This window comes from Oryzias latipes, chromosome 5, assembly GCF_053564925.1.
Source record: "Oryzias latipes strain Hd-rR chromosome 5, Olatipes_Hd-rR_3.1".
Classification (NCBI taxonomy): Eukaryota; Metazoa; Chordata; class Actinopteri; order Beloniformes; family Adrianichthyidae; genus Oryzias; species Oryzias latipes.
The window spans coordinates 7,789,469-7,813,691 of record NC_136241.1 but is presented as its reverse complement, the minus strand read 5'-3'; the positions used below and the strand labels follow the sequence as shown (position 1 = coordinate 7,813,691).

Genomic DNA, 24,223 nt, shown 5'->3' with positions numbered 1-24,223 from the left:
TTTATTAGAAATTGACCTCTGAGTTGTGGGCGGGACTATTGGTAAGCCTGCTCTCATTTCCCATAAGCCCTTGACACTCATTATCTTCTGCCAGCTTACAGCCCCCCCACTCATCCAACCTAACATTACCGGTGCAATAAAAATGGTGAGCAATATCAGAGCTATCCAGCTGTTCAGCTTGATCCAGATTCCAGCACAGACGAGGAAAACAAAGACGTTCATGGATCTATTGGTCTGACAGTGGATGGTCAGAATGGGGCGGAGCAGGGAGGCTTTTTCCAAATGGCTTTATTCGGTCTGCTCGTGATTCACCACAATTTGAATAAAGAAATACTCAGAAATGCAGTTTTAATCCCTATTGTCTTTAGATAAGCCACAAGAAAATGTTAAAAGCACTAAACCACTTTATAAATTGACAGGCAGAAACTAAGTTTTTCCAAGGTTCCTGCTGATCCTAAAAGACAGTTTTTATAAATAAATAAATACATAATTTGTAAAGCAACAGTACACTTGGTAACAGTACACTGACATAGAAATAAGTATTAACGCAACCATCCCCTATAGCTTTGTAATCTTCTTTGAAAGTAGTTATTACAGCAGTTCAATAGTGAATCATGGGACGTGTTACGAAAGAAATGCGTATTTGAATGATAACTGCGAAGCCTGACGCATGGATGTTGACATGTGCAGCTTGTCCTGCGTAACTGAAGCCTGCTTCTTGCCAGAACAGATCCATCATCATTTCTGTCCTGCTGAGCGCTGTTTGTCTCTGCCGCTTCCCCGGCCGCCAAAGGTCAGAGCATAAGAGGCTGTTTAGCAGCTCTGAGTGGGAATGAAAGGCCGGCCTTGAAGAGCCGAGCGCAGGCCTGCAGGAAATGAGCACGAAATGAACGTCACTCTAAATCAAAGGTGGGGAAGGTGAATCAGAGCGGTGGCTGGGTATCACCTGTGCTGGGATAGATGGACGCATGCATGAAGGACGGAGGGATGGTTAGAGACGGAGCGGCCTCCCCCTCTGCTCCTAACGCGTTTCATTAGAAGCAGGCTGTTCACACACAATATCCTCTCTGTTGGGGCGTGCAGAGCCACGCAGTCTCCGTTTATTTGACCATCTGAAGTCTTTACAGTTAATACCTGCATGTTTCCAGAATAATATTGTCTCTGGCAGGGACCACCAGAAAATGTATCTGTAAAAATAAACAGCGCTGCTTCCATGTCAGGTAACACAAGTGCCATGTGGTGGAAAAGGAGGCTGCATTAAGGGTGTGGGTGAGGTCAAGGGACATTCACATTGCAGCATCGGGACAGGGAAAAAACAATGGATGGTCTCAACCAGACCAGTGGTTCTTGAGCTTATGTCTGTTTGTTTGAAACTCGTTTCACAACTGATCTGCTTTTCTTTCATTTGTGGTGTTGTCATGAGTGAAGGAACTCCACTGCTTCAGCATTTTCAGCCAAAATGTGACTCTCTCTGGGAGCTTGGTAAAAATGAACATGCAAGGGCTGTCAATCGGTGAGCTTATGATTTTATATTGAAGAAACTGTGTTTATCTGCTCAGCTGTTAGCAAAAGAGCTGGTCTTTATCCATTGATTAAAGCATTTTGGTGGTGTCAAATACTTTTCTTTTATTAATTGGGGGGTGTTTGACTATTTGGTGCATTCTTACCATAAGGGGGGACTTGGCAGTTGGGACGTAAGACTTTGAACTGAAAAAACAAACCTTAGAAAAGAATGCTGCAATAATAAATCTTTAACTGTAACAGTTTCTCGTGTGAACATTTGGTTGTTAGTTTGAATAAAGGTATTTAGCTTAAATGTGAACACAGCAGCTGGAACTGATCACAGAGCTCATATTAGTAGGAGTACCCCTAAACCACAGGAGTTATGCAGTTCTGTTGGCAAAGATGGTGTGAACAATGAAACCCGCTTCGACAAAGAGGGTTTCCAACCGGGAACAAAGCAGAAGCTTTTCCACTCAAGAAGAAAGAAAACCCAAAGCCAGGGGTCCCCAAATCCAGGTCTCGAGGGCCGGTGTGCTACATGTTTTCCACCCAATCTGCCATTGAAACTCCTTATTGGTTAAACACACCTGATCAAGGTAAATCAAATAAGGCAGGGTTTCTGGAAAACCAGCAGGACACCGGTTCTCGAGGCCTGGATTTGGGGACCCCTGCCCAAAGCTGTTCCTCCAATAGCACTAGCATTGATTCTGGTAGGTCAGACATCAAAAGTTGCGTTCATATTTTACCCACTATACCTACTGCACTATTTCGTGCGTTCTCCATTTGGTCGAGGTGTCTGAATCTACAGATCCAAAATCCAGGGCCAATGAAAGTTTCTCAGAAGAAGAACCAGTGTGGCTGAAAGCTCACCTTATTGGCATATATAGACCAAAATGCATTGCATTCAAGGGGTTTAGACACAAACACTAAAATAGAAATGGTTTAATGTAAATGAAAACCAAAAAGAGTCAGTCTGTCATGAGTTGGGAGACCCGCAGTGATTAGCAAAAAAAAAAGAAAAGAACATTTTATTTTGTTGCTGTTTACAATTGTAGAATTGCAGCCCGTGTTCAGTTAGCCTGAACAAAAAATTGAAAAAAAGTGAACAATTTTTCCAATGGATGTCAGAAATTCAATAATGTAACTCTGAAAACTCTGCACCCACAGGATCTCAACCAACCACAACAGTCCTTACCCATAATACTTTTGGGCACCATTTTTAGTTTTTGGAGTGACTCAACTGTTGATTTGAACCCATATACACTCTTCCACAAGGCCACTGAGGTTTGCTCCATCCTTCTCAACCCATTCTATAAAACCTGGGTCATTAGGTGAGACAAAGGAAAGTGAGGGTTTCTGATTCCACCTTACGTGGCATGAATTAACCCTATCACACACGCACAACACGCCTATTTTAAGACTACACCAACTCTCGTACAAACAAACATTCTGTCCTTGGCTGCCAAGATAATTTACTATATCCTATTTTACGAAAACACATGTAAACAGATAACTCCTTCTTTGATGGACATGTCTGGTTTTGTTTAGCTCCTCCCGGTGAAAATTATTAAAACAGATTCTCATTTTACTCATGTGTTTACTCAGACTTATCAAGTTTAGTGTTTGTTAAGCTGGAAGTCTGAGTTTCCCAGCTCCGGCTTCACCTAGTCTAAGTTTCTATAAACCTGGGTTATGCTAAATATCCTTTTTGAAAGGAACCCTTGGTTTCTAGCCATAGGCCCTTCACCACCACCTTTCATGACAGAGCCCGTGAACGGGTGGTGTTTTCTCATCAGGCGTTGACCTCCTGTGGTAGTAATATGAACAGCACTCATCTTAACCCTTGTGCTATCTTAGATGACCCCATCCTTACATTGACGTGTTCTCCCTACCATGACAAAGGTGGATAAAGGTGGAAAGATTTCATGTAATCCATGGACACCAGTGAAGATCACAAATCATTGAAGAAAAAAGGTTCAGAGCACTGTCTAGTGGGTCTAGATGACCCAACTCCCAATGTTAAAGTGCCTAGGATAGCACAAGGGTTACACACTTATCTCAGCTAAGAACCCAGTCCAACCTTGAGGAAAACAGCAATATGACTGTTTTTGTTAGATTACTTTTCTAATCTAGCTTTATTCAGTTGTTTTTCAACAGTTTCCAGTGGTCGTTTGAGAAACTGTAAAAAAAATTAGAAAAATTTAATTTATTTTCAACATCATTCTTTATGTTAATGCTGGGATTAAGAAATCAGAACTTATTGAAGACCTTCCATTTGATGTATCGGTATTTGTTTTTCTATAAAAATCAGAATTTAGGAAACATGACCAAAGTGTTTTCAACCCTTTTTTCAGAGTTGACTGTGCAGAAGGGCTGTGAATGTCAGCCCTGAGAGGTCTGTTTTAAATGGAAATACATTCATGGCCAGACACAACAACATGTCACAGAATCACAGGAGGAGTTTTGGTGAAAGTCAGGACAGGATCCATTACAGTCTGTAAAACAAAGCAAAACCACCCAACCAGCATGCAAGGTTACCAAGCGGTAGCATGAAAATACTTTGAAACAATTTGGTAAAACTGTAGTATTATTGAAAGTCCCACTTCGATCATCTTTTGATCTATTTCAAAGCTTTCCCAGTGGTCTTTTCATTATGATTCAGCAGTTTTTAGCTAAAATAAAAAAAAATCTGTTTGTTAGGACATAATTTTTGCATATAATTACATCTGAGTTGTGGGCAGGACTTATGGCACAGAGTAAGGCTGCCCTCATTTGTCCTGATCTCTTTGTTTACACTCTCTGCTGCTAGCTTACAGCCCCTCACAACCCAAACCTATCATTAGTGGTGCAAAAAATTAAAAAATAAATAAAAACGGCGACCAATATCAGAGCTATCCAGCCTTACAGTTTAGATCCAGATTCCAGGTCAAACAAGGAAGACAAATGGCGTTTACTTATACAGCACTTTTCTAGGCCCAAAACGCTTTACAGTCACAGTCCAATTCACACACTCACACACATTCACAGTGATGGCGGCTCCGCTTCAGTTCAGTGTCTTACCCAAGGAGACTTCGACATATGGGCGGTTAAGGCGGGAATTGAACCTGCAATCTTCCGATCAGCGGTCGACCGCCCGACCACATTCATGGATCTATTTGTCACCAAGTAGACATATTTGAATGGTGCGGAACAGGGAGCTTTTGACCTGTTGATTTAGTACCGTACTCACGTCACTGCTACAAGCTTTTTCCAATGGCTTTTTTTCACCTTCTCATGTTTCACGACTTTTTGAATAAAAAAAATAATCAGAAACATAGTTTTATTCTTACTTTTCTCTATGTATGTCCTCCATCATCAGAATAATGCCACAAGAACATATTAAAAACACCATTTCATTGGAGTGGGTCTTTATATCAACAGCAGGAATTTTGAAGCATTATCTGGGCTTTTCTCACAAAATAATATGAGGGATAGATGCCTGTAAAAAAGTCAACAACAAAAAACAAAAAAAAAGTGTTTCTTGCAACATACTCTCTGTTCAGTTCAGTCTGTTCAGTAAATGGTAAAAAAAAAAAAAGTCCTGACTTTGTAACAATAATATTAAAGAGCGAGGCAGCTGTACTTTTGTTAGTAAGACAGACATGGGTGAGTGACACTACTGAACCGCACAGCCAGACGGCGTCCGCAGGGAACGGAAAGCAGCCAAATAGAGAGTTGGTCTGTGAGCCTCCACCTCCCCACAAAACAGCAGCGTTTGCTTGGAGACGTGAGCTGTTGCGGCTGATCCTCGCTGCTTCATGTTCACATGGCAGAACGGGAAGTGGAGCCATGGTTTGGCTGCACACCTGTGTCAGCAGTCTGACTCTGCTCTGTTATAACTGGAAGCATTGGTTATATTGTAAATGTTAAAGGGCCAATATCATGACTTTCTTAAGACTTTCAGAATAAACTATATCCATATATATAATAATTTCTTACCTTTGGCACACCAAAGAAGGATTTTTTAATGAAATATTAGTTATTTTTGCCGTTCATTTTCCAACTCGGAAGTGAGACAATTCAATCTCTGAGGTACCGCCTTTCACTCCATGTGGGTGCCGCCCATTTGATGAAGTCAACCTAGAGCCGGCCTCTGCAGGGTGTCTGCGTCTCTCCCTCGAAAACAAACAACATCCTTACTTTTGCAAAGCTGGATTTGCATATTGTGTATTTATAATGAAAACGTTTTTGCTGATCACCACTAGCTCTGTGGAGATAGTGGGTGTGTGTTAGCCTGTGAGCAGGGCTGGCACCTAGCAGCTGGCTTAGAACTGGTGTGGACCAGGGGAATCCGACTGTTTGATTAAAACCCTTGTGCTATCCTAGGCACTTTGACATTGGGAGTTGGGTCATCTAGACCCACTAGACAGTGCGCTGAACCTTTTTTCTTCAATGATTTGTGATCTTCACTGGTGTCCATGGATTACATGAAATCTTTCCACCTTTATCCACCTTTGTCATGGTAGGGATAACATGTCAATGTAAGGGTGGGGTCATCTAAGATAGCACAAGGGTTATAACAAAACGAGGATCCACTCATTTTTGTGCATTGGTAGGGGCTGGTGCTTAGAGATCAGGTTTTTAGAGGAATACTCAGAAGTGTGTGGATGGATCAAAATACTGCTTTGGATTTGTTTTTAGTGAGGAGTGAACATTATAATACATTTAAAAGCTCAAAAAGGTGATTTTGCATAATATATGGTTCTCTTTGCTCCAAGCATAGTGTTTATTCACACATCAGTGAGGTTTCTAAAGGCCAAACGTCATTCTATACGCTGCCTATAATTCTCGTGCACCCAAACACCCGTGTGCAGTTGGTGTGATCAGAGCTTTATGGAGAGGGATCATATGTGAGGGAGAACATTAAAAGCATTCATGAGTTTCCTAATTTTCTTCATGACTATATGTACAAGTCAACTTAAAATCACAAAAAGTTACCATAGAATTTACTTTAATCTTAAGTGTCTATAGCTGTAGTGGTTCTTGAAAAATGTTAGAAATGGGGCTGACAGCATGCAGTGGCTTCCTGTGGCAGGTCCTACCTGGGCTGAACTCACTGACTGGATATGAGAACTGGACCAATTGAGTGTGACTTCACCTTTTGAAAATGACTAACTTCCCGACTTTCAGATTTGTCCGATTGTCTGACGCACACAGTAGTCCTCCCTTAAACAAATCCTTCTTCTTATCTGTGTTTCTCCTGCTTAAATGTGGCTTAATGAACATGGGTTCTAATATTTTACCTATGTATTAATGTGGCCTTAATATACTGTGTGTAGGACTAACTTCACCTTCAGTGGTCTGAATGTGCTTTTTTGTTTTGCATTAAGTTGCATCAATTGAGAAAAAGCGGTTCCTTAGAGCAGCATTCATGCGGTAAAGTTTCTATCCAGAAGAAGCCAAAACAAACATCAACACCATCACTGGCTTCCCCTGCGAGCTCAGACGGGCGGACTGCATTAGCTCTGGCGTACGTCTGATCAATGCTGCTTTTCCTTCAATCAGTTCCCTCCTGCTGATCAGTCTGTAGATGTTGTGCACTCAAAGACGCGTGTGAGGAGAACAGAAAGTCAGAAAGATGCAAAAGAAAAGACAAACATTGCTCCAGAACCAGCTCTGGTTACAAACTATCTGGGAAAAATCACATCTTGGCTAACAATCTGAACCCAACATTTCTGGCTGCTAATTATTCTGGAAAGCATGGTTTCAACCTAATTTGTGGAGCGAGCTGGCACAGTTTGTGGCTTCATAAATTAAACTGGCAAAGAGTGTCAGAATCAGAACCAGGAAGCCCTTCCCCTAGATCAAGTAGAGAAATAAAAAGTTAAAAACTCAACGATGTGACTGGATTTTTCTAACAGTCTTCTTTGACTTTGATTTGACATTCTTCCCAAGTGAAGGTTGACTAATACAAAGTAAAAAACAAAAATACAAGACCCCAAAAGACTGTACAGAATTTTTATGACCATTTTAAAAATCATACATTCTCTCTTTCCTGCTCTTCATTTGAATCAGATAAACAGCAATGTTTGTAGATACCTGTTTATTTGAATAGACACATGTTCAAACTTTTGACAGGTAGTTTAGAAAAATATTGCACACGTATGGTGTAAAATGTAATATGTATGTATACTATTCTATTTCGTAAGTGTTAATTTAAGTTTAAACCAGATCAAAAGGATTCATAGTGATGGGAAATTGTTACAACAAAGCTGTCGGTTTACACATTTTGGTCCAGCATACCATTTAAATTAGTTCTGGTGCTCTGTCCCTTTAACCCTTGTGCTCTTAGATGACCCCACCCTTACATTGACGTGTTCTCCCTACCATGACAAAGGTGGATAAAGGTGGAAAGATTTCATGTAATCCATGAACACCAGTGAAGATCACAAATCATTGAAGAAAAAAGGTTCAGAGCACTGTCTAGTGGGTCTAGATGACCCAACTCCCCATGTTAAAGTGCCTAGGATAGCACAAGGGTTAAAGTTGCGTTCACACCGAATGCGATTCGTGTGTCAATGTTAAGTCAATTCATTCTGTCCTGCGGCGCCATTTAAATGATGGGCGCAGTGCAGGTAGCAGCTCGATTTGAGCGACCCAGTGCGGCCACAGTTATTTGAACTTTGCCACGGTCGCTGCGTCGGGCTGTTCATATTTGGGACATGGGTGACTAGTTATTCAGAAACTCGTCCACATGGAGGAGATAAAAAAAAAAAAAAATGAGACAATAATCTTTTTTTTCTATCAATGACATCCCACTGGGTAAGTTAGCTGTCTAAATTGTCTTCATGATCCTTCTAAGCTCAGTAAACTACTCACTTTTTGGAGTTTTTGATCATTTTAGTCTACTGGGTTTGATAAAGAAGTAGTGTTTTTCCCCAAGTTTTATTATAATTGAGTTTTGAGGATAACAAAAATCTTTGAACATTTCAAACCAATTTAGTACCTGCTGCACCATCCTGACACTTATATTGGCGTCCCAACAGATGCCAAAAGAGTGGTGGCTCTCAGACTGATACCAGCAACAACAGACAGTTTACAGGCTCAACAAAAGGCCACCTGGTTGAAGAGGCATGGTCATCCTTTATTGACCTCAAGCCTGTTAGTATACAAGCCTACAGTGTTTCTCAGGATTACAGTATACCATTATGAAGAACAGAAGTTATATTCAGGGCCTCAAGACTATATCGTGGATTAATTATTTTTCATGTATTTCTTATATTTTGCTTTCTTATATAGATGATTGGTTTCACTTTTATGCTGCCAGTTGTTTTGCTTATGATTTACTTTCATTTATCATTCTTTGTATGATTTGGCGGAGTCGAGACCCTATCGGTCCTTGGACAAACAGCGTGTTGGTCAGGCACACCCTGAAAACCTGCTTTACTCCAGAATTAACTAATTCACGTTTATGGAGATCGTCCAAACGGGCAAAGATTAATAATGTGTCAAAGAGCGCGTGTTGTTTAGTTGTTGCTGGTGTTAAAGGTTAAAACTGTATAATAAATAAAAAAGTAAATGCTGGTTATAAAACAGTTCATGTTCACGCTATGTTGACTTCGGCTAATAGTTTTTAATATTAAAACGTGTATCTGTTAAACATAAAACCCCTGCTGATACAAGAAAGCATTGGGTTAGATGTGCGCCTCTGCATTTATATAGTATCCCTGTTTGGTTTGTCTAAATGAAAAAGTGTCACAGATTTCTTTATTTTGGTTAAACACATGTTGAGTGGTGAGGTGAGATTTAATTAGAGATTAAATATTTGCATTGGAAGATATTAGAAGGTTTTCTTTTATTAAAAGGAAAAATGGGAGAAAAAACAGACATTTATGAATTTAACCCAAGATTATTAGGTTGTGTTAATTTGACCTTTTAACTTGGTTAATCTAACAATTTAATACTTGGGTTGATTAGAGTAACCCAAAATTGTGGGTTAAAAATAACCCATCAAATAGTGCTTTTTAACCCTGAAGTTAGGTTAAAATAACCCAAGTTTGGTTATTTTAATCCAACCACTGAGTTTTTAGTGTGCTGCAGCATCACTGTTTCCGAAAACCCTGAAAACAATGTGGACCAAAGCAGTTTCCTCCGTGTGTTCATAGTGAGAGGACAGATTCTGCACCAGTTCAGTGAGTCACAGGTGGAAAAAAGAAGTAGGAAGATGTGTGGAGAAACACTGCTGTTTAATGGGTTTAGACGTCATGACGTCATGCAGTAATTAAAACTGTTTTCTGGAATTCCTGCGCCGCTCAGGTTCGCTGGAGGATTTGCAGCACCTGCACCTTAGTGTGGGAGTGCAGTGTTTTCACTGGACGGAGTTCAGACTCCGGAGAGAGAGGGGAAGGGGCGCGCGAGCTTTCTCTGGGAAACCGCGGGTTTATTAGAGCTTTCTTACGAGCTCTCCAGCAGAACAGCTCCGCGCGCTCGCAGCATCTCCTCTGTCACGGCCAGGACCCCGCCAGCATTATGGTTGCTCCACATGACAGATGGCACTTTGCAGATCTTCAGGAATCCTCCCAACGCGCGCTTAAAGCTCCCCCGTCTCATGTTTAAGCTTTGGCTGCCTCGCTCTGTTTTTTTTATTCTGATTTACAAAGAAAAAAAGCTTTTGGTTGATTTCTCTCCTGACAGCTCAGACTCAGAGCAGAGGACCACCGGGAGGAGATAGACTGCGCGCAGTTCTGTCTGAAGTACAAACGTCAGCGCACTGCAGAGTGACACAGCTTTACTTACGATGACGGTTTGCCTCGAGGCACAAAGGATTTAGGATGAAAGTTGTGAGGCATCTTTCTTTTCTGTTCAGCTGCTGGACTCTCCTTTACCCGCATCCCGTCCTTGCTTCACGCAGCTGGACCACGCAAAAGGAGCGCGAGCATCGCCAGCTTGGAGAGGCAAGACGGCAGACAGAAGCACGCGAAGTTGGTCAGTTACTAAAAAAAGTTCCCGGTGCGTGGAATCCCTCCGCGCGCATCCCCGCTGGTCCGCCGCCGCTCAAAGGCGAGACTTCTGTTGATAGAAACAAACCGTCCTCCTCGCGGTCATCCGTGTACTCATCCGCCAAACATCTGCCGAAGCTGCAGGATAAGGTGGACAACTCAGCGCGCAAAGGGGTTTCGCGCTCCTGGGTGTCCCCAACGGACGCGCACGTCAAGGTCCATGCTCCCGCAACTGTTAACGCTTACGCAGCAGTGAAAGAAACCCCAACTGTTGGGGGTAAAGCCTCAGCTGGCAAGAAAATGGAGAGAGTTGCTTCAAAGGCAAGCGCGGCTGCTGCTGCTGCACGCGCGGCTTCCCCTCACCAAACCGGCGGCGCGCAGAGGAGGCTGCCTCCGGCGGCGCAGCGCAGCAGCAGCAGCCAGAATCCGAGGCTTCAGCACAGACAACCGCTGGTGACCCCTCACGACTACATGCTGTCGCTGTACTGGTCTCTATCCAGCGGGGGACTGAACAGCAGCGCGCTGCACGAGGCGGCTCTGGCCAACACCATCACCAGTGTCGTGGACAGAGGTCAAGGTAAACACCACCCTGCAGTTTACTTTTGAATACAAGTGCATTAATGACACCCAACCCTCCACTAATGCACGTTCTTGTCACTCATTTAACTAGATAAAAAAAATTATGTGTTTTTTTTTATACCAAGAATATTATTCCGATGCGTGAACTGAGTCCAGAAGCACATCCTCGGCATTTTCCAATACATTCTGCCTGCTTTTGTGATCTGGAACGGCTGAACCGGTGGTGCTGACTGATCAGTGAGAGGATGTAGGGAGCTCTGAAGAGCAGGGAGCAGAGGAAGCTGAAGGAGGAACACAAAGGGGGGCTGCTATGTGTGGAGTGAGCTGTAAGTAGGGTTCCAGCGGAGGGCTCCACTGAACATTAATTTCGTTAATCGTTATAATAATCGTTATACGTTAAACGTTAACCCCAAATTGTTCATAATAAAAAACAAAAACAATAAAGCGTGTGCAATCACACAATCAACCAATACATCTCTCATAAATATATAAAAAATCATGAAATTGTAAAAAACCTGCACACAGATTTTAAACTAGCCATTATATTATTATATATATCATTTTACTTTAAAAACCTGTTCATTATTTTAAAAACTGTTTTAAAATATTCATTTTCAATCATGTTTAATATTATTATAATTCCATGACTTGTGACTAACTCGGATTTCAATATCAATATTTTCCAAAGTAGCTTTGTTTTTATTTCGCATTGCTGTTTTTCAGAATGACTTATTTCTTTCTATATGAGCTTTTTCAGCAGAATGAGTCTGTCTGCCAATCAAACCAAACAAGGCGGAGACACTTTTGTGATTGGCTATTTCTTTACTCAGACATAAGCAGCAGCACCTTAACTACATCGATTGAAGTTGCTTCAGCGAACGTGACGGTGCAATGCCCACCCCTCAACACTAGGTGGGAGTATGCAACTCTACACATCATTTACAGTAGCCGCGGTTACATGGGCAAAATATCTTTATCGGATCAATGGTCGGATTACAATTCAACCGTGCACATGGGCACAGAAAACCTTTTTCCGATTAGAACAAACGTGTACATGGGTCACACTTTCGGTCAGAATAAATCATTTGGGCATGCGCAGTAGTGTTGAAAATACAGTAAGCGGAAATGAGTCCCGTTGTAAACAAACTGCTGCCACATACATTTTATGCAGATGCTCGGTAATATACTAGACGATCTTCCAAACGTGCTTTTATTAATATAATGAATATTATGAAGCGCCTCTTCGCTCATCATTTTATTTTTAATCCGTCTGTTCGTTGCTTTTTCTGTGGAAGAACGGAGCTGGAAGAAGGGTTAGGAGAGACTAACACGCGCTAACAACATTAGCCTTTTGATGGACACAAAATCCAGGACCATGCGGGAAACACTGCAATCTGCATCTTGGCTGAACGTAAATGTGTGGGAATAACATCAGCCTTTATTTTGTCGGGGCACAGCTGAGAACACAAATCCACGTGATTGTTTGAACAGTTTCTAAGGACTGAGCGACATTTCTGCTTTGAAAAGTTCGCACACCGCCCCAAAGCCACTGTGTGTGCTGGCGGTCCGAGCTCTGCTCGGATACACACGGTTCTCCTGAAGCCGGCAGCCGCTAACCCAGAGTGGCGGGTCGGCTCGCAGTCCGAATTCTCACACATAACAAAACAACAAAACGCACACGTAACAAAGCACCCTCCCCTCAAACACATTTTAATAAATCTAGCTGCTCTGCTCAGAGAGGTTCACTCGGTCCACTGGCACCGGAGCCCAAACGCAGAGCTTGGGTGCCGGGTCCAGACGTCAGTGGGCACGAAGTGCTCCTCCCCCGCATCCCCTTCGTGAGGGTTGAAAGAGAGGGGAGACTCAGCGGGGCGAGAGCGGGGCGAGAGCGGAGCGGCGCTTTTCACGGGGCGTCCGCAGAGCAGCTGGTCGGTCCCGTATGCGCTCCAAAGCTTTCTCTCAGCGAAACGCCATCTATGCATGAGGTAAACAAGAGCAGTAGTGACACACGATCGGAATGAACCGTTTACATGTACAACGATCGGATAAACAATCGGTATAACCCACCTATCTCGATCGGAAAGAAATCTTGATCCGAACAAGTCTGATCGGGGCAGAGTGTTCCGAACGGCGTGTTCACATGACACATTGTTCTTCCGATCAGGCGTTCTTTCTGATTACTTTTGCCCATGTAAACGCGGCTACTGTTGCCAAATTGGGCAATTTCCCCAAATGGGCGGTTTTGGTTCTAAATTTGCGGGTAAAAATGGATTTTGGCTGGTAGGCATAATTTGGGCCGTTTTAGGGTCGGTGTAGGTACCGTAACCGTTCGGAGTCCTTTCGACTGAGGATAACGTCACACTACGGTAACCCCACTTGGACAAACTAGGCTGCGTGGAGATCTGCTTGGGCTCTACATATTTTCCTCTCACGTTTCCTTTTGTGACATAAAGTTTTTTTTTTCTCTCATAAGTTATGTCTGACATTATTCTTTGTTGTGTTTATAGAGAGATTATGCCACAACCCACTTTGCAAAAACATCTGTGGCTGTTAGAATGAACCTGCTGCTCCACACGAGAGAACCGTGAGCAGCTGGAATCTGGTAGGTTAGTGTTCACAGGCAGGGAAGCTGCTTTGTTATAGTGTGCGGTCGAGAGAAGGGTTTGGACCGCAGACCGTTCAGCTGCAAATGCACTTAATAATAATCATAACAATAATAAAAGCATGTTCAGAAGATAATCTCGCTCCATGTTGGAGCTCTGTTTGTTTACAACGGACCTCATAATATCTTCTTCTATGGTAATATCGTAATTTTTCCAGACCAATCACTATCTGATACGTCATCGGACCAACGCACAGCGAATCACACAATGTGACATCAGCATTAGTCCCAGGACCCTGAACGGTTGTTGCAGGCTGAGTGGTTGTGGTACCTACATCGGTTCTGAGTTTTTTTCTTATGAAAATATAGTAGCGGACTAAGAGTTCCGCTAATCTTCTATATATGCTGGAGCTTCGTGAACGGACCAGGCAACATAATTTCTTATGTCTATCCAACTCAATAATCGTTTATACAACTCAAATATACATATTTATCTAACTAAATGGAATTTTACTCCAATTCAATTAAACGTTTTTCCATCTTAATTTATTGTAGTTCTTGAACTCTCAAAAGTCTAAGTTAGAGGCTGCAGATTTTCTCATTTTTATATAAAAAATTAAATGATACAGTGTGAATTTACAATATATCCCATACAAATAATTTCTCATGACTCTGACTATAACTTCAGTTTTTATACCATACTCTTGCACTAGTGGTGCTAAATAACCTCATCATCCTCTCTCTCCCTCTGACTCATGCAGAAAGAATTAAGCTTAGTAGGACAAAATAACTCAGCAAAACACAATAAAACAGCTAAACAACTAAACACATTTGGTCAAAAACCCACACCGAAACCCAAATCCGTCCAGACAGGCAAAGGGAATGGTATCCCACAATCCCTTGCGCTGCCGATCTAACAGCAGCACCAAAGTTACACCTACTCAATTTATTTAATTTGAATGAAAGTAAAATAACTGTCTGATAACTATGTGTTATTATTATTATTTTTAAGTTTACTGAACTCAAAAAAATGATTTATCTTAACTGAAGCAAATAATTAAGTTAGATCAACAATGTAAAAAAGTTTATTTTTCCAACATCCATATGCGGTCTTATCACCCTCTCAAGGTGGAAAAAGTATTATCTGAGCTTCTTCATCCACTAAATCATCTTCAAATGGACACGCCATGCTGTTTCACCTCTCTGAAAACAAACTAACCTTCAACTAAACCTGCTCCAGACCAGGTTATGTACAGAGCATGAGTTGCTATGGCAACTTGACATACCCTGAAACATACCTCCACTTCTGGATCCGAAAGCTGAGGTTATCAACTTCCTTAGCCTCAAACTTATCGTGGGAGCTAGCATAACTTGCTTTCTGGAATACCCCCCTGGAAGACACGACGATGTTTTGATAGATCAGGTTTATTTATTTTGAAGAGTTCTACATGGTAATCATGTTTCCATGTTTGAGTTCATGAGATCGTTTAGAGAAAGTCTCAGCTTTAGCTTCACAGCTGAAGCTGTGTCTTGATGACGGCTGCTTCAGCTGTGTTTCCATTTCTCTCTGACCGAGTTTGAAAGCTTGCTGTCGCGTGTTAATTACAGAGGGAAAAATAAAACCAGGGGACCTGATTATTGTCTCGATGAAAATAAAAAAATATCATAAGGTTCCGGAGGCCCAAGCAGCCTGACTCACCATCCTGCAGCGGATCTCTTTCTGTCCGCTAGCTCACCTCCCAGGAGCCGGCACAGTGATGGCGTGTAAGGGAAACCTTGATTTGACCTCAGGCTGGATCTGTGCACACAGAGAAGAGCTCTGAGAACAAGAGAAGAGCTCTGAGAGAAGAGTTGGGCAGTTTTTTGTCCATTCTGGCAGTTTTCAGATGACTTTTGGGCTGGAAAACAAGCTGGAACTTCAAGACGTGGACGACCGGCGCTTAAAGAAATCTCCTCTGTGGTGTGGTCCACACGAAACCGGTGCTCAATTGCTCTCAAACTAGTAAAAACCGAGTCGTCGATGCTTGCATCTTCTACAGCAACTATCAAGCTTAGCGTTTCATAAAAGCCATCCAAACGCCTCAAAATAGCGTCTGCAGACAGATTGTTTGTCTCTATTTGATCCGCTAATGTCAGCAGAGCCGTGCGGATGTCGCTGAAATATGTCATCATTGTAACTGGCACACCACAGAGCAGGCATATAGGAATACGAGTCGATTTCAGCCAATGTGCGTTTATATGTTTCATGATCTTTTCATATATTATGAGAGATTTATTGGTTGATTGTGTGATTGCACAAAGTCATATTTATCTTTTTAATTATGAACAGTTTGGGGCTCCATGCGAATGGAGCTGGAAGTTGTAAATGTATGTTTTAGGAGCCCAAAGGGCAGGAGAATAGGAAGCGTTTGGGGGGGGGCATCAGTAGGTCTGCTGTTCTGCAGGGTTCAGAGGCTGTGATGAAGAGAAGTTTCTTCTTTGTGAAGCTGCAGGAAGAACAAAAGAAACAAAATGAAATGACTGGCTTTTATATTTTCATTCAGTGCTTTGTTTCATCTAAGAACAACTCATGCAGACCAGGAGCTGAATTGTCATGTATAGCTGCTGCACAGCTCATGAAGCCTAACATTTATCATTATTGTCATAATGTCTCATCATACCCTTCACAATAAGATGTTATTATCAGCATGTCTTTTTGTGAAGGGAATGATGAGGTGCAGCCCTGCAAACACACATTTGCCAGTTTTCTTTTGTGAGTAATTCCTGTCCCATTAGTGCACACTCAGTTTGCCTTACATATGGATTAATCTTCTTTTTCTGAACTAAACTGACAGAGAGCCATGAACCAGCATGTCCACTAAGTCGAGGCTTCATGGAATAACACATCTGTAACAATGTCAACATCAATTGTCAACAGAGGGACCACACAGAACCATGTAATAAAGAGTTTTCATATCTGAACATGGATTCCAGATCAAGAAAATCAAGGAATGGTTTCTTCTTTAAGAACAGGAAGAGTGGTCGCATCGATGGGAAGGAAATGGGCCTGGTCCTATTTTCTTCTCAACTCTTCTGACAAAATGAAACAGCTGTAAACAATAAAAAAGGATCACAGTCTGGTTGCTTCTTATAGGACATGTTTCAAATTGAATACTGAATCATTATGGTTGTAGTGACCCACCTGAACAGCTGCAAGACTTAAACAACAAATAAATCAGACTTCATCTTCAGAAGTCCTTTGAACTTCATGCTGAAAACTTGATAACTCGAGTAGCTACAACTCCAAGAATACTAATTACAAGCATGTAGCTAAAAGTCGCTTCATCTCCAAAATATGTTTTCTGATGTACAAATCTTAGCTCAGAAGGCTATATTGTGCAATTGCTGGTATTTTCCAGGGTCACTTTTGATCATTGTCATTGGTCAGCAGCCAAGGCACAGGGACCAAACACTGTTATGTGAACTTTCCATGTGATCCAATCTGTCTGCAGACACAAGAAACGATGACAAAGACCACACCTGAGAGCTGAACGTCTTTAAAACATTTCCATGCTCAGCCTTTTTAAAAGTATGTAAGTGTTTGCGAAATCAAATTCCTCTAAGCTTTAATCAGACGGTCAACAGAAGAGTGCCAGCACATGGATGTGTGTGTGTGTGTGTGTGAGTGCTGCCTTGTGTTATCAGTTGCTGTGTCCTCTTCTGCAGATGCTGGTTTGCTGCCTGTGACAGTGGATAGCTGCAGGCCCACATTAGCAGCCCTGCTTATAATCAGACGTGCTCTCTCTGGTTGTAATGGACTCCTTAATGCATGTGTCGTGAGAAAGGTTCAGCTGTGAGGTCTGCAGACTTTCGGGAAATCTTTGGAGAGTGTAAACAAAACTTAGGCCTTACTGCTGGAGGCATCAACCTTTCTGTTGTTGTTAAAGCTTCATGCTAAAAATCAGGTTTCACTTTAGTGCAGAAAGACCATTCTTTGTTGGCCACCCCATAATAATACGACTACAGTCATGCTTGTGTGTCCACATGGACTTCACTGTTTCATTTCTCCACTGACAAAGAACTGAAAGAAAGATTTACACATCCAACTGTCCCTGTCTTTTTGCTGTGAAAATGTTTGAATCTGCTCACAGATTCTTTTGGGGAACTAATCTTTTTAGTAGAAAACGGCAGCTCCATGTCCTTTTGGAGACAAAACGTACTTGGCTGGGATGGGGGTCAGCACCGCTAAGTCTGAGGTTATGGTTCTTGACCGGAGAAAGGTAGTATGCCCTCTCTGGATAGGTGGAGTGCTCCTGCCCCAGGTGTGGGAGGCGCATTGGTGTGGCGTTCGCTGTTATGTGGTCTCTGTGCAGGTCCGTTTGTGGTGAAGAGAGAGCTGAGCCAGAAAGCAAAGCCTTCAATTTACCGGTCAATCTTTGTTCCAATGCTCACCCATGGTCATGAGCTCTGGGTCATGACCGAAAGAACCAGGCCCCGAATACAAGCGGCTGAAATGAGCTTCCTCCGTAGGGTGGCTCTTCCACATCAAGAGGAGCCGTTGAGGTGGCTCGGGGATCTGGCGCCTCATTTATAAAACTTTGCGTAGGATTTGCGTCAGAAGTGGCGTACGGATGAAACATAGGACGTGCGTACGCACAGAAATATTCGGATTTATAAAACCGTGCGCACGCACATCCTACGCATCTTTCCCTTAATAAATCACAACCAATTCTAAATGCAGCGCAGCTTTTGCGGCTTTATGACACGCCCATAGTTGCCCATAAATAGTCCGTGAAACGCCCACAAATGAATATTCATTGATTGCGGAATCATGGCAAACACAGAGAGGAAATGAAAAAAACGTAACTTCACTCAATGTGAAGTAGAAATTATCGTTGGCGAGGTGGAAAAGAGGAGAAAAATGTTGTTTGGAGGGCACAGTGTGGGCATTACTATTGCCAAAAAGGCACGTGAGTGGCAAACGGTGGCAGACGCCGTAAATACTGTAGCCTCACAACCTCAGACCGTGGCCGAAATAAAAACGAAATGGTCGGACATCAAAGTCGAGGCAAAAAAACGTCAAGTGCTGCATCGCCAGACGGTGTCTGCCACGGGGGGGGGGGGGGGGGGGGGGCACCGGAGATGACCCCTCTTGATGAGAGACTGGCATCAATTATTGGGGAATCCCTTTTAAGTGGAGTGGTGACTGAGGCGGAGGGGGACACGACGCGCCAGATGCACCGGGTGACACCCCCCCAAAAGCTCCAACAGGACGGCTCGAGGAAGTCAGAACCGGCTCATAAGCCACTCGTCCTCGTTTGCCAGCAAGTCTTCTTGCTGTCTAAAGATGCGTTCACTCCGAATTCTTCCATTTGCCACATCTTCTAAGAGCGCAAGATCAGCCATTGTGCGTCATTACGCATTGTGATGGGGCATTTTATTTCCCTCCATTTAATTACATCTGATAAGCTACAGATGTCGGTAATAATCGACGTGGAATTTAGTGGGAAATTGTTCAGCGCAAATGTAATTTCTTGTTGCTTTCTGCATGGATGAGACATACGCCATACATTGTTTTATCAAAAATAAAACAAACTAAAGGCATATGCATGAATACCATAATTCCATAGCTTATGAAAAAATGTTTTACTATTAAAACAACTTTCCCCAGTGGACAATTAATACGTCTGTCTGTCTGTCTAATTGCACATATATCTGCTCCGCCAGACGGACACACTGACAAGAATATCAGTTTTGTACATTATTCCGTTTTGTTAACTATATTATTTATGAGGATGAATTGCACAACATGCCAATATTGCAGAACATATTTCACTTTTCTTTTTGCAAATAAGTGTTAATTTGAATTTCTGTTGTAATTTTCGTTTGATTTATTTTTATTTGTATGTATATGGATTGTGTCAAACCATCAGCACACACTGATCACTGATCAGCGGACCTTTGCTTCAGTTTATTTTTGTTGCTGCTCTGCAATTACTCATGCCCATGTTCCTCTTTCTATTCCAGATGACCATGGGCCCCTGCTGCAACGTCAGAAATATTACTTCAACATTAGCTCTTTGGAGCTAGAGGGGCTCCTTGGGGCTGAGCTACGAATCCTGAGGAAGCCTATGTCTGACCCCCGCATGGCCTCAAGGGGCTCTACTGCTGGCGAAGGGGGAGGGAAAAGCCAGTCCCCTTACCTGAAGCTTTACACATGTGCTTCAGTAAAACAGAAATGTGTTTTGCTCCAAGTGAAGAGCACGGAGGACTGGTTCAGCACACTGAGCAACAAATGGGAAGTATTTGACATCAATAAGATCTTCCTGAACTTAAAAAAGCAGCAGAACCATCACTCCCAGCAGCTCTGCTTTGAGTTGGAAGCACTGGAGCACCGCAGAGGTCGCCCCATGGACCTTCGCACCTTAGGATTTTCTCGTCTTGGCAGAACAAACAAAGAAAAGGCCTTTCTTTTGGCTTTCGGCAGAAGCAACAAGCGTGATCTTTTTTACAATGAAATAAAAGCCCGTTCAGGCCACGATAATAAAACCGTCTATGAGTACCTGTTTACCCAGCGACGAATGAGGCGAGCCCCTGCAGCAAGGGGGACAAAGAGAGTTCTGGAACTGCCCATGCCGTCCTTCACCAAAAACCAGCAAGGGAAGCCCAGGCAGCGCTGCCACAGAAAACATCTGCATGTTAACTTCAAAGAGATGGGCTGGGATGACTGGATCATTGCCCCGCTGGAATATGACGCCTTTCACTGCAGCGGTACCTGCGACTTCCCTATCCGCTCACACCTCGAACCCACCAACCACGCCATCATCCAGACCTTGATTAATTCAATGGACCCAAAGTCCACCCCTCCCACCTGCTGCGTCCCGACACGCCTCAGCCCCATCAGCATTCTCTACATTGACTCTGCCAATAACGTTGTGTATAAACAGTACGAAGACATGGTGGTGGAATCATGCGGGTGCAGGTAGCACAGACAGAAGAAGAGCACCTGTTCTGTACTGCAAGCTTGTTTAATCTATCAGACTTTAAACTGGAAGATCGACACTGGGCAAGGTAGTTGTTCTGTTAGACCCACTGCTGTGCAACTCACATTAATCTTCTACCAGACAGCATACCAAAGACTGAGCAGAGAAACGGGTGCTGATTTGAGACACTTCATTGCCACAACTAATCCTGACGGTGGCAATCAACATGTGCCGGAAAAGTAGGAGGTTATAGAAACAACTAGAAAAAAAAGGATTTGGGCTCTCCTGTCTGTTATATGATTGGTGTAAAAAGTTGTTTGTGTATTAGAAACTTTAAATGAAGTGTACACAGAAATGCCATTTCCAGCACTTAACTAACAGAGTCCTTTTTATGCCTTATCCAGAACTTGTGAAAGCATGCAAAGAATCTCTGATGTATAAATAATGGCCAGTGATGAAGTGCTAATCTGACCTGCTTCAAATGTGGGAAAGCTCCTCAAGCTAGTCTCTAATAAAAATGTTGAACTGACTGAGCTCCAAACTCCCATCACTGCTCCCTCCACCCCCGGAGCCTGTGCAGACAGAACTATCAAAGGAATTTGAGAACTTCTCAGCAGCCAAACTTACACTTCATCCCAAGAATGACTTATTATTATCTCAACACGTTGAGCAACAAACTGGCAGAATTACATTCTGACCATACATAATGATAATCAATAAAAATCTGAGCAACTGTAGGAAGAAGGAAGAAACAACGATTAAACGTGTTTAATCTTAAATGAATGTTTGAACAGTTTTCTAGATATTCACATTTCATTTTGAACCACTCGCATTCATCTACTCGCTCTAACATACACAAAAATCTACTCACTTATATATCTACATTCTTACTCCCACATTCATATACTTTATTCATATTGTTACATTCAAACTTTTCTAGTCTTAAATCATCATATGCTCATGCTCGGTATTATTTTTTTTCTCTGCATCACATTCACTGTACATTAATATTTATGTATATTAATTTAGGTAAGGAATAGAAAAATGTTGATCTAGATTTCTTCTACTTTGTTTTTCATCATGAGACCAAAGATGATATCGTCAAGTAAATGTTTGTAATGACAGGATCATGCGTTGAAGCTAATTGTTTATTTTTGTCCAAAATATTTCTGTCCGGGCACATTGGGAAAAAAAAAAACAAAACAAATGCTGTGTAGTTTTAATTTCAGGTTTACTAAATGTCCACTTATCATCATTAATAGTGAGTTGTGACCTTTGTAATTCTTAGGATGGATAGATGTCACTCACAATATTAAGAGGATTTCTTTAGTTTTGTGGACAACAGAATATCTGTTTGATTGTTATGATTAAACGTGTATTCAGACTGGAAAAGTATTTTGGGCTGGACAGAGTCCGCTTTATTTGGTCTGGATCAAGTCCTGAATCTTGCGTTTGGTCTGTATTGATTTTGGATTATTTTCTACACACCGTGTGATTCAACCTCCTGTTGCCGGTCCTCCAGTAGTTTTTTATGTGTTTGATTCTAGAATTGAAAAAAAGAGCAATAATTCTCACCTTTACTGCAAACTGTGTTTTGAGAAATACGTGGATAAGAAAAAGCCATAAACATTTATGTGTGTACAACTTTGTATTTACTCAGATTTATGGATAACAGAACCTTCCCGTAGCTTCACAAATATGGAGACTTTATAGCCCAGTCTAAAAGTTAGTTTTAGACTGAGCATACAAAAAATATCAATTAGATGATAAAATGAATAAGCAATTTGTAAATAGGCAATGTTACTAAAGTCTTTTAAAAGAAATACAAATAAGCATAGGTTCCTTAAAAAAAAAAAAAAATACAAATGTTTTCAGCACTTGCCCAGTTTTGCCAGCAGGTTTTGCTAGCTCCCACGGTAAGTTTAAGGCTAAAGAAGTGTACAACCTCAGCTTTCGGTTCCAAAATCAGAGGTATGTTTCAGGGTAGGTCAAGTTGCCATAGCAACTCATGCTCTGAACATAACCTGGTCTGGAGCAGTTTAGTTGAAGGTTAGTTTGTTTTCAGAGAGGTGAAGCAGCGTGGCGTGTCCATCTGAAGATGATTTAGTGGATGAAGAAGCTCAGATAATACTTTTTCCACCATGAGAGGATGATAAGACCACATATGGATGTTGGGAAAATAAACTTTTTTACTTTGATCTCAGTTAATTATTTGCTTTAGTTAAGATAAATCAATTCTTTTTAGTTAAGTGAGCTTAAGAATAACACGTAGTTATCAGACATTTATTTTACTTTCATTCAAATTAATTCAATTAAGTAGGTGTAACTTTGGTGCTGCTGTTAGATCGGCACCGCAAGGAATTGTGGGATACCATTCCCTTTGCCTGTCTGGACGGATTTGGGTTTCAGTGTGGGTTTATGACCAAATGTGTTTAGTTGTTTAGCTGTTTTACTGTGTATTGCCGAGTTATTTGTCCTGTCATGTTTAATTCTTTGTGCACCATGAGTGAGAGGGAGGGAGATGATGATGAGTTTATATGGCATCCCTGCTTAGTGACAATTAACTCAGAAATATGGTATTGGGATAAATGATTCAACTCTATTTTGTTTCATTCATTTTATTGTTTTAAAAATGAGAATATCTGCAGGCTCTAATTTAGACATATGAGAGTTCAAGAATTACAATAAATTAAGATGGAAAAACTTTCATTGAATTGGAGTAATATGACATTTAGTTAGATAAATATGTAAATTTGAGTTGTAAAAAATATATTGAGTTAGATAGACGTAAGAAATTAGGTTGAATAAATTTAACTCAATTACTTGTTACCAATTGAATTAATTTAAGTTGGATAAGTTATATATATATATATATATATATATATATATATATATATATATATATATATATATATATATATATATATATATATATATATATATGCGTCACAATGAAAATAAGATCAGAAACTCGTGCGTTTACTTCCTTTTCTCCAAGCAGAAACTCTTTCTTTTGATGATGCAGCCGTATTACATTTTTGATGGCCGTGTAATCTTCATACGCCGTCATTAAAATCTCAGACTCCGTCTCACTGAAGTAGAGCGCTCTCTTTTTTTTTCCACGCGTTTCCATGGTGACTCCGTAAATCGGCGATCCATTGAGAATGTCTTTATCTACTTGCCGTGCACGTGCATTAACCTTGTCTCGGTAACCCTGAGTTAATGTGCGTTCACGGCAAGTACATAAAGACATTCTCAATGGATGGACGATTTCTGTAGTCACTATGGAAATCCATGGAGAGAAAAAAGAGAGCTTTATACTTCAGTGAGACGGAGTCTGAGGCTTTATTTATTTACTTATTTTTAACTTGTCCTGTCCAACAGCTGAGCAAGCCGATCAGAGCTGAAGGCCTCTTGTGTTGGGCGGATTGGACTTACAATTGGGGTTTATGGATGTTCAGACAAACCGAGTGTATATTTGTAAAAAAAACCTTTTGCATTTGAGGCTAAGCTTTATTTATGACAATTATATTTGTATACATTAATTGTTGGATCAGACGGAAAGAAATAAGAGAGAAGGAAATAGAGTGGGATGTTAG

The 24,223-nt window shown here is 41.6% G+C and overlaps 1 protein-coding gene across 1 annotated transcript; it reads left to right on the top strand.

Annotated features, from left to right (window-relative positions):
• Positions 1-9,802: 9,802 nt before the first annotated feature.
• gdf5 (growth differentiation factor 5) lies at positions 9,803-21,157 on the top strand. Its single transcript, XM_004068721.5, has 2 exons — positions 9,803-11,058; positions 19,669-21,157. The coding sequence occupies exons 1-2, from the start codon at positions 10,314-10,316 to the stop codon at positions 20,625-20,627; spliced, it is 1,704 nt and encodes a 567-aa protein (XP_004068769.1). The 5' UTR covers positions 9,803-10,313; the 3' UTR covers positions 20,628-21,157.
• The last annotated feature ends 3,066 nt before the right edge of the window (positions 21,158-24,223 follow it).

Excerpts from the sequence above, each read along its gene's own strand:
- gdf5 (XM_004068721.5), top strand. The coding sequence starts at position 10,314 with ATGAAAGTTGTGAGGCATCTTTCTTTTCTGTTCAGCTGCTGGACTCTC. Across the intron at positions 11,059-19,668 it reads TGTCGTGGACAGAGGTCAAG|ATGACCATGGGCCCCTGCTG; the intron begins GTAAACACCACC and ends TTTCTATTCCAG.